This window comes from Argopecten irradians, chromosome 11 (assembly GCF_041381155.1).
Source record: "Argopecten irradians isolate NY chromosome 11, Ai_NY, whole genome shotgun sequence".
Taxonomy (NCBI): Eukaryota; Metazoa; Mollusca; class Bivalvia; order Pectinida; family Pectinidae; genus Argopecten; species Argopecten irradians.
The window spans coordinates 42,005,717-42,017,706 of record NC_091144.1 but is presented as its reverse complement, the minus strand read 5'-3'; the positions used below and the strand labels follow the sequence as shown (position 1 = coordinate 42,017,706).

The window sequence follows — 11,990 nt, the reverse complement described above, 5'->3', positions numbered from 1 at the left end:
ATATCTGACATCGGACATCTTACCTGATATCTGACATCGGACATCTTACCTGATATCTGACATCAGATATCTTACCTGATATCTGACATCTTACCTGATCTCTGACATCGGACATCTTACCTCTTACCTGACATCGGACATCTTACCCGATATCTGACATCGGAAATCTTACCTGATATCTGACGTCGGATATCTTACCTGATATCTGACATCGGACATCTTACCTGATATCTGACATCAGACATCTTATCTGATATCTGACATCGGATATCTTTCCTGATATCTGACATCAGATACAATGTATATGATAACAGCGGAGAGTGTCAACTACCGCGCGGTATTTAGGACGACGGTGGGAACATAAGACAAGGATTTAATAAGTAAGACCTCACACATACGTCCTTGCATAATACGATCCGCTTTAATGAAAATTAACATTTTATTTATTTTAATTAAGTTGTTCCGAAGATAATGATGAGTGTACGTATTAAAGGTAATTTAGTAACTTTTGCGACTCTACAAAATCATCAATATCATTTTACATTTCCCATTTTAAAAAATTAAAAGCCGTTTCGGAAAGGTACATTTTTGTAGTGGGCATTTTAGAAGCCATATGCAAATTTGCAAATTTTCATGTTGAACCCCCTGGACTTAACAACAAAAGTATGTACATTTTTGCATAGTTTGCCCAAATTTACAAACAACACAACAATTTATGAGTCAACCGTGATATCTAAGGTTAGGTCAAATGCATAGACACAGAAATATAGACACGTTCAAGTACATCTAATTATAAGAAGTTATTTAAACGGGGTCTAAATCTTAAAGAAAAAGCGATCCCCTCGATCTCGTACAATTGATTTTCCCGCGGTACCGCCTACACCCGATGTATAAGATAGTCACGATTTTCAATCATATTGACACGTGACAAATCATAAGTCTGGGCGTTTCCTCTCGTATGAGCTAAAAATAGAACCACACACTGCCGTTCGCTACACCTTTGACTCTACTATGCAATAACAGTTAAACAGAGAAACAATTCCGGGTTTATTTACAAACTACACGGTCATGGCGCCGAGGAGAGTTGATCGAAGTGAGATCAGTATTTGTGGGAAATATTTCGTGTTTTTTGTCAATTTTGTCGTTTTAGTAAGTATTTTAAGTTTTACTTCATACCACTTATATCCACTTTTAAGTATAATTATGTAAATCAACACACGATCAGACTTATCATTCACCCGGAAGTTTACAATGAGTAATATATACACGTACATACAATGTATGACAATGTATAAACAACGTTTCGTATATACTTTGTTGAGTTAAACATTGAAGTTCTAAAACGGGTGCTTCCAATTAGAAGAAATATTATCAGAATAATATAGATGGTATGAATAATTGATATATCACGTTCACGATAAAGAAGGTGTATACATATAGACTGCCTATAACGTCCATATCTAGTCTTGGTTATACTTGTAAAATTGTGTTGAAATTGACGATTTAGGACCCTGAGAAAGCGGTCTTCTATATTTGGTCTTTATGCAGACCTAGAAAGGAGGGAGAGGTGTATATATATATGGTGAATACTTAAATATTTGTATATATACATTGTAGCTAATTTGTGTATTCGACTGTATATTACCGTACCCCTCCCCATTTTTAGGCTTCGACTGAAAATATGAAAACTGTATGTATTAGTTTCCTTACTAATTTCTTTTGCATATTGATTTATGACTCGATCACCATGGCCACTGCTCAACATAGGAATCAAACTTGCGACCCAGAGCTGAGGTGGAGGGCTTGTGGTAATATGTCTCGACATCTTAACCACTCAGCCACTGCGGCCCCCTCGGCAGGGGCGTAGGAATTGCCCCCCGTTCCCCAGGATGGGGGGGGGGGGGCAAACATGTGTTTTTGCCACCCCATTTTCGCCGAGTGAAATGTTCTAAAAATGCACATTTGAAAGAAAAAAGCGTCCTTCTGCACATTTTTGTACTACAATTTAGAAAATTTTCCGCTGCGCTGCGCGTTTCCTAAAACTTTCAAGCACGTAATGTTCAAATCTTAATAATGAAATAATATTATTTTGAGTTACACAATAATGTGCCGATGGTGTGAATCCGGTATGTTCAGATCGAGCTGGGTTGCATAATGGTATGACAACACTAACAATTATCATTTCTAAATGCAGATAACTTTAAATCGAAAAATTACCGTGTTAAGAACGCTTTAAAATCATCAAAATAAATTGTAAAACTCATCTCAGCAATTCTAAATCGTACATTTTTTCCCGGGGTGACCCCCAGACCCCTTATAAACTAAATTCACGTGCCTTCGGCACTCGTAATTCAACAAAATGCATCGTAAAACTCATCTCTACGATTCTAAATCGTACAATTTTTTCCCGGGGGAGACCCCTGGACCCCCCAAACACCAAAATCTCTCGCCTTCCGCGCCCCCGAAAACATCAAAACACATCATAAAACCCATCTCAGCCATTCTAATTAAATCGCAATTTTTTCCAGGGGTGACCCCCAGACTCTTCGTATGCCTAAATCTTCAATTAGTAAGCCTTCAATTAACTCATATCTTTCACTTACACATTTGTAGACATGTTAATTTTATTATCACCCATTTTTGCCTTGAGAAATACATGTCACTTGATCTATTTTGAGAACTATGAGTTAAAAGGCAATTGCCACCTGTCATAATTTAGAGTACCGGTAGATATAGGATTTTTATTTAAGGAGATACAGCAGGTAGTCAGTTAGTTAGAAGACACTTTGTATATATAGAGTCAGAGAGTTTTGTATTTGGATTTTTATACCTTTACCAACAGAATTTTATATGATGTTTAATTATGGATATGTAGAATTATTTGACTATATCATCATGGGGACTTGACCTTCCACAACGAATTCAACTGAGTATATTTATTTGTGACTATTCTGTTTATTACTTGGATTATTGTCAACATGTTTAATATTACCTTTCACTGCTAATAAACAATCGTGATCTATACTATGTGTTAATAGGAGATTTCAGAAAAGATGGCGATGACGTCACACAAAGGTACATCCGGGCGCTCAAAGGTACAACTCCTATAGGAGATTTCAGAAAAGATGGCGATGACGTCACACAAAGGTACATCCGGGCGCTCAAAGGTACAACTCCTATATCTGTACACATAAACATTGAGGGAACACAGCCGCTTGCGATGTTTGTTTACATTTTATTGTAATAAATAGTACGACAATCCGAGAACTATTGCGTTATTTACATTTCGTAAAGTGTAAATAAAAATATTTTACAATAATTTACAATTTTAAACATATGGTATTCATATATTTTACTCTGTTTATACTCCATTTTCGACCGCCACGAGAAAACACGGTCGCCATTACGTATAAACATTGACAGATATATTGCAAATATCAATTTGAAATTACATATTAAATTCAAAGTCACCCAAAATATAATTATAAGCAATTACTGTTTTCGAAGGGTTTCTTGATAAAGATGTGTGATTAGTACAAAATTAAACATTTGCTTTCGTAGATTACCCCAAGCCCACGGCAGCCATTACAGTACAACCGAGAACCCGAATTTCGTCCGTTTTTTCAGTGTCATAAAATTCCGTATTCTGGTTAATATTTTTGTCATCAATTTTGGGATTTAGTTTATAACATACAAATGAGTCAGTTTGTAGGTTCATTATATCATATTTTTAAACAAAACTTTGAGTATTTAGGATTCTCGAAGCCGTGCGTAATGTATCCTGGTCGGCATTTACGTACAGTACTACGATCTGTAATTTATATCAATTTAAATGAAGTCTACCTAATATGTATTCAAATTATATAAAATTAATACCATTTCAATTGGAGACTTAACACAGCAGTCCATGGCATAAAAGCGGCTGAAAATGAAATATTAAAAACGAAATATGCAGCATGAAAACTGAACGATTTCACCATATATTATTTTTCGAGATCGGCAGCCATACATGTACGTGTACGTGTAACACAGTAGTTGATACAAGGGCATTCCATTAAAACAACATGTACATATTAAATAACGAAATATATATATCTTAAACAAGTACTTTTTTAGATAAAAGTGTTGGTAATCATTCATATGATTTATTTCCCCAACAATGCTGTGGCCGGCCTGCGGTGATCTACCAGCGATGAAGCCATACACGAGCGGCCGTGGTCTGGTGGTTCACGTTTTGTTTATTCATGTTTAACAGAAACATGATACATTGAAATAAATCATTTATTCATAAACACCTTTCTCACAACCTCAATTTATACGTATGAACAAAATCGGAAACGTGTGATGGCCCGGCAGCGCTTCGATAGGTGGCTTCGACACTAAATCTACACTTGTTATATTTAGCAATAAACAAATGAAAATATAAAAATGTTAACATCCGTAACATGTGAAACAATAAGAAACCATTTCAAAATCAGAATTTGCAAGTATGAAAGTATAAACTTTTGTCAAAGTATCGATTGTGAAGCAGGGATGTACGTATCTGTTATTGTTTTTATCAGTCGCCATACTGTGTTTGTACCTTTGAGGACCCGGATGTAAACTTTCTGTGACGTCACGCCATCTTTTCTATACTATGTGTTAATTGTGCCCCGTTAATTCCCCAACGTAAGGACAATGACAAACTACAACAGCAATTCTAACATGACCTGCCCAAACCGACCAGAGCATCAGTCACAGTGAAAGCAAATATGTTTTGCTTATTTACCTGAAAGATGAATTCCTCATAATAAACGTGAGCATTTAATTTGTGAATTTATAATTTATCACGTAGCAGAAGCCATGTATATGTGCACGTGGTCAATGCTCCAAAACGTTCGCGATAGACACCTATAATCTACTTGTACATCAACATCCGTTCACTCATCTGGTTTGTAATGCCAAGTTATATGTTCTGAATACAGTTTCATTGTTTTCTTTTCTAATTTAAAGATAAGGAATTTAAATATTTACCTCTATTTCCTCAATTGGACCCCGCCCCTCCTGCTCCCGGGGGGTCCGAGCCATTTTATAAACTCTGTTCCCTTTCCCCAAAGAATGGTTCTTGCCAAATTTGGTTACAATCTATGTAAAACTCTATGACTAGTAGCCATTTAAAGGATAAACCTCTATTTCCCCTATTGGGCACCGCCCCCCTCCTGTTACCTGGTGTGTGTGTGTGTGGGGGGGGGGGGGTGTCAGAGCCAAAATGTATACAAACTCTATTCTCCTTCCCCCAAGGAATTTCCCCTATATATTGGTCCCACATTTTCTTTCTGCTTCAGCGGGTCAGAGTCAAAATTTATACAAACTCTATTCCCCTTCCCCCAAGGATGTTTCTCGCCAAATTTGGTTACAATCTATGCAGAACTCTATGACTAGTAGCAATTTAAAGGATTTCCTTCTATTTCCCCTATTGGGACCCACCCCTCCTGTCCTGGGGGTCAGTGCCATAATATTTATACAAACTTTAATTTATTCCCATTCCCCAAGGATGGTACTGGCCAAATTTGGTTACAATCCATATAAAACTATCTTTGTTTTTGACAGGTCGTGTCCCACTGTTGTGATCATACTAATTACCAGTACTATTTGTTTTGACAGGTCGTGTCCCACTGTTGTGATCATACTAATTACCAGTACTATTTGTTTTGACAGGTCGTGTCCCACTGTTGTGATCATACTAATTACCAGTACTATTTGTTTTTGACAGGTCGTGTCCCACTGTTGTGATCATACTAATTACCAGTATTGTTTGTTTTGACAGGTCGTGTCCCACTATTGTGATCATACTAATTACCAGTACTATTTGTTTTGACAGGTCGTGTCCCACTATTGTGATCATACTAATTACCAGTACTATTTGTTTTTGACAGGTCGTGTCTCACTGTTGTGATCATACTAATTACCAGTACTATTTGTTTTTGACAGGTCGTGTCTCACTGTTGTGATCATACTAATTACCAGTACTATTTGTTTTTGACAGGTCGTGTCTCACTGTTGTGATCATACTAATTACCAGTACTATTTGTTTTGACAGGTCGTGTCCCACTGTTGTGATCATACTAATTACCAGTACTATTTGTTTTGACAGGTCGTGTCCCACTGTTGTGATCATACTAATTACCAGTACTATTTGTTTTGACAGGTCGTGTCTCACTGTTGTGATCATACTAATTACCAGTACTATTTGTTTTGACAGGTCTTGTGTTCCACTATTGTGATCATACTAATTACCAGTACTATTTGTTTTGACAGGTCGTGTCTCACTGTTGTGATCATACTAATTACCAGTACTATTTGTTTTGACAGGTCGTGTCCCACTGTTGTGATCATACTAATTACCAGTACTATTTGTTTTGACAGGTCGTGTCCCACTGTTGTGATCATACTAATTACCAGTACTATTTGTTTTGACAGGTCGTGTCTCACTGTTGTGATCATACTAATTACCAGTACTATTTGTTTTGACAGGTCTTGTCTCACTGTTGTGATCATACTAATTACCAGTACTATTTGTTTTGACAGGTCTTGTGTTCCACTATTGTGATCATACTAATTACCAGTACTATTTGTTTTGACAGGTCTTGTGTCCCACTGTTGTGATCATACTAATTACCAGTACTATTTGTTTTGACAGGTCTTGTCCCACTATTGTGATCATACTAATTACCAGTACTATTTGTTTTGACAGGTCGTGTCCCACTGTTGTGATCATACTAATTACCAGTACTATTTGTTTTGACAGGTCGTGTCCCACTTGTGATCATACTAATTACCAGTACTATTTGTTTTGACAGGTCGTGTCCCACTGTTGTGATCATACTAATTACCAGTACTATTTGTTTTTGACAGGTCGTGTCTCACTGTTGTGATCATACTAATTACCAGTACTATTTGTTTTTGACAGGTCGTGTCCCACTGTTGTGATCATACTAATTACCAGTACTATTTGTTTTGACAGGTCGTGTCTCACTGTTGTGATCATACTAATTACCAGTACTATTTGTTTTTGACAGGTCGTGTCCCACTGTTGTGATCATACTAATTACCAGTACTATTTGTTTTGACAGGTCGTGTCTCACTGTTGTGATCATACTAATTACCAGTACTATTTGTTTTTTGACAGGTTGTGTCCCACTGTTGTGATCATACTAATTACCAGTACTATTTGTTTTTGACAGGTCGTGTCCCACTGTTGTGATCTTACTAATTACCAGTACTATTTGTTTTTGACAGGTCGTGTCTCACTGTTGTGATCATACTAATTACCAGTACTATTTGTTTTTGACAGGTCGTGTCCCACTGTTGTGATCATCCTAATTACCAGTACTATTTGTTTTGACAGGTCGTGTGTCCCACTGTTGTGATCATACTAATTACCAGTACTATTTGTTTTTGACAGGTCGTGTCCCACTGTTGTGATCATACTAATTACCAGTACTATTTGTTTTTGACAGGTCGTGTCCCACTGTTGTGATCATACTAATTACCAGTACTATTTGTTTTGACAGGTCGTGTCCCACTGTTGTGATCATACTAATTACCAGTACTATTTGTTTTTGACAGGTCGTGTCCCACTGTTGTGATCATACTAATTACCAGTACTATTTGTTTTTGACAGGTCGTGTCCCACTGTTGTGATCATACTAATTACCAGTACTATTTGTTTTGACAGGTCGTGTCCCACTGTTGTGATCATACTAATTACCAGTACTATTTGTTTTTGACAGGTCGTGTCCACTGTTGTGATCTACTAATTACCAGTACTATTTGTTTTGACAGGTCGTGTCCCACTGTTGTGATCATACTAATTACCAGTACTATTTGTTTTTGACAGGTCGTGTCCCACTGTTGTGATCATACTAATTACCAGTACTATTTGTTTTTGACAGGTCGTGTCCCACTGTTGTGATCATACTAATTACCAGTACTATTTGTTTTGACAGGTCGTGTCTCACTGTTGTGATCATACTAATTACCAGTACTATTTGTTTTGACAGGTCGTGTCCCACTGTTGTGATCATACTAATTACCAGTACTATTTGTTTTGACAGGTCGTGTCCCACTGTTGTGATCATACTAATTACCAGTACTATTTGTTTTTGACAGGTCGTGTCCCACTGTTGTGATCATACTAATTACCAGTACTATTTGTTTTTGACAGGTCGTGTCCCACTGTTGTGATCATACTAATTACCAGTACTATTTGTTTTTGACAGGTCGTGTCCCACTGTTGTGATCATACTAATTACCAGTACTATTTGTTTTTGACAGGTCGTGTCCCACTGTTGTGATCATACTAATTACCAGTACTATTTGTTTTGACAGGTCGTGTCCCACTGTTGTGATCATACTAATTACCAGTACTATTTGTTTTTGACAGGTCGTGTCCCACTGTTGTGATCATACTAATTACCAGTACTATTTGTTTTGACAGGTCGTGTCTCACTGTTGTGATCATACTAATTACCAGTACTATTTGTTTTGACAGGTCGTGTCCCACTGTTGTGATCATACTAATTACCAGTACTATTTGTTTTTGACAGGTCGTGTCCCACTGTTGTGATCATACTAATTACCAGTACTATTTGTTTTTGACAGGTCGTGTCCCACTGTTGTGATCATACTAATTACCAGTACTATTTGTTTTTGACAGGTCGTGTCCCACTGTTGTGATCATACTAATTACCAGTACTATTTGTTTTTGACAGGTCGTGTCTCACTGTTGTGATCATACCTAATTACAGTACTATTTGTTTTGACAGGTCGTGTCCACTGTTGTGATCATCTAATTACCAGTACTATTTGTTTTTGACAGGTGTTGTCCCACTGTTGTGATCATACTAATTACCAGTACTATTTGTTTTGACAGGTCGTGTGTCCCACTGTTGTGATCATACTAATTACCAGTACTATTTGTTTTTGACAGGTCGTGTCTCACTGTTGTGATCATACTAATTACCAGTACTATTTGTTTTTGACAGGTCTTGTGTTCCACTATTGTGATCATACTAATTACCAGTACTATTTGTTTTTGACAGGTCGTGTCTCACTGTTGTCATCATACTAATTACCAGTACTATTTGTTTTTGACAGGTCGTGTCGACTCCCACTGTTGTGATCATACTAATTACCAGTACTATTTGTTTTTGACAGGTCGTGTCGACTCCCACTGTTGTGATCATACTAATTACCAGTACTATTTGTTTTTGACAGGTCGTGTCGACTCCCACTGTTGTGATCATACTAATTACCAGTACTATTTGTTTTTGACAGGTCGTGTCCCACTGTTGTGATCATACTAATTACCAGTACTATTTGTTTTGACAGGTCGTGTCCCACTGTTGTGATCATACTAATTACCAGTACTATTTGTTTTTGACAGGTCGTGTCCCACTATTGTGATCATACTAATTACCAGTACTATTTGTTTTTGACAGGTCGTGTCCCACTGTTGTGATCATACTAATTACCAGTACTATTTGTTTTGACAGGTCGTGTCCCACTGTTGTGATCATACTAATTACCAGTACTATTTGTTTTGACAGGTCGTGTCTCACTGTTGTGATCATACTAATTACCAGTACTATTTGTTTTTGACAGGTCGTGTCTCACTGTTGTGATCATACTAATTACCAGTACTATTTGTTTTTGACAGGTCGTGTCGACTCCCACTGTTGTGATCATACTAATTACCAGTACTATTTGTTTTTGACAGGTCGTGTCTCACTGTTGTGATCATACTAATTACCAGTACTATTTGTTTTGACAGGTCGTGTGTCCCACTATTGTGATCATACTAATTACCAGTACTATTTGTTTTGACAGGTCTTGTGTTCCACTATTGTGATCAAACTAATTACCAGTACTATTTGTTTTGACAGGTCGTGTCCCACTGTTGTGATCATACTAATTACCAGTACTATTTGTTTTGACAGGTCGTGTGTCCCACTGTTGTGATCATACTAATTACCAGTACCATTTGTTTTGACAGGTCGTGTCTCACTGTTGTGATCATACTAATTACCAGTACTATTTGTTTTTGACAGGTCGTGTCCCACTGTTGTGATCATACTAATTACCAGTACTATTTGTTTTGACAGGTCGTGTGTCCCACTGTTGTGATCATACTAATTACCAGTACTATTTGTTTTGACAGGTTGTGTCCCACTGTTGTGATCATACTAATTACCAGTACTATTTGTTTTGACAGGTCGTGTCTCCCACTGTTGTGATCATACTAATTACCAGTACTATTTGTTTTGACAGGTCGTGTCCCACTGTTGTGATCATACTAATTACCAGTACTATTTGTTTTTGACAGGTCGTGTCCCACTGTTGTGATCATACTAATTACCAGTACTATTTGTTTTTGACAGGTCGTGTCTCCACTGTTGCTTGGTTTTGGAATTTACATCCTGGTTCTGAAGGAGAAAAGTGTGTCCACCTTGATTGACTTCATTTTTGATCCCTCGGTCTGGCTGGTGATAGCTGGCGTGTTTGGGACAATCATTTCTTTCTTGGGATGCATCGGTTCACTGCGGGAAATTACATCTTGCCTCAGAGCTGTAAGTTCTGAAAAATATTCTGTATGTACGTTGGTAAATATTGATAGTGATATATGTAGGTAAATATTGATAGTAATATATGTAGGTAAATATTGATAGTGATATATGTAGGTAAATATTGATAGTGAGATATGTGGGTAAATATAAATAATGATGTATGTGGGTAAATATTGATAGTGATATGTGTAGGTAAATATTGATAGTGATATATGTAGGTAAATATTGATAGTGATATATGGTAGGTAAATACTGATAGTGATATATGTATGTAAATATTGATAGTGATATATATGGGTAAATATTGATAGTGATATATGGAGGTAAATATTGATAGTGATATATGTAGGTAAATATTGATAGTGATATGTGTAGATAAATATTGATAGTGATATATGTAGGTAAATATTGATAGTGATATAGGTAGGTAAATACTGATAGTGATATATGTATGTAAATATTGATAGTAATATATGTAGGTAAATATTGATAGTAATATATGTAGGTAAATATTGATAGTGAGATATGTGGGTAAATATAAATAATGATGTATGTGGGTAAATATTGATAGTGATATATGTCGGTAAATATTGATAGTGATATATGTAGGTAAATATTGATAGTGATATAGTAGGTAAATATTGATAGTGATATATGTAGGTAAATATTGATAGTGATAGATGTGGGTAAATATGATAGTGATATATGTGGTAAATATTGATAGTGATATGTGTAGGTAAATATTGATAGTGATATATGTATGTAAATATTGATAGTGATATGTGTAGGGTAAATATTGATAGTGATATATGTAGGTAAATATTGATAGTGATAGATGTGGATAAATATGATAGTGATATATGTAGGTGAATATTGATAGTGATATATATGTGGGTAAATATTGATAGTGATATGTGTAGATGAATATTGATAGTGATATATGTGGGTAAATATTGATAGTGATATGTGTAGATGAATATTGATAGTGATATATGTGGGTAAATATTGATAGTGATATATGTAGGTAAATATTGATAGTGATATATGTGGGTAAATATTGATAGTGATATATGTAGGTAAATATTGATAGTGATATATGTGGGTAAATATGATAGTGATATATATGGGTAAATATTGATAGTGATATATGTGGGTAAATATTGATAGTGATATGATGTAGGTAAATATTGATAGTGATATATGTAGGTAAATATTGATAGTGATATATATGGGTAAATATTGATAGTGATATATATGGGTAAATATTGATAGTGATATATATGGGTAAATATTGATAGTGATATATATGGGTAAATATTGATAGTGATATATGTGGGTAAATATTGATAGTGATATATGTAGGTAAATATTGATAGTGATATA

At 35.9% G+C, this 11,990-nt stretch overlaps 1 protein-coding gene across 1 annotated transcript in view; it reads left to right on the top strand.

Annotated features, from left to right (window-relative positions):
• Positions 1–1,001: 1,001 nt before the first annotated feature.
• The window catches only part of LOC138334648 (tetraspanin-33-like), a 44,278-nt gene continuing 33,289 nt past the window's right edge, over positions 1,002–11,990 (top strand). Inside the window, exons 1-2 of the mRNA XM_069283285.1 lie at positions 1,002–1,149; positions 10,422–10,610. Of these exons, the coding sequence (XP_069139386.1) occupies positions 1,069–1,149; positions 10,422–10,610 (270 nt within the window). The 5' untranslated portion in view covers positions 1,002–1,068. The remainder of the gene's footprint in view (positions 1,150–10,421; positions 10,611–11,990) is intronic.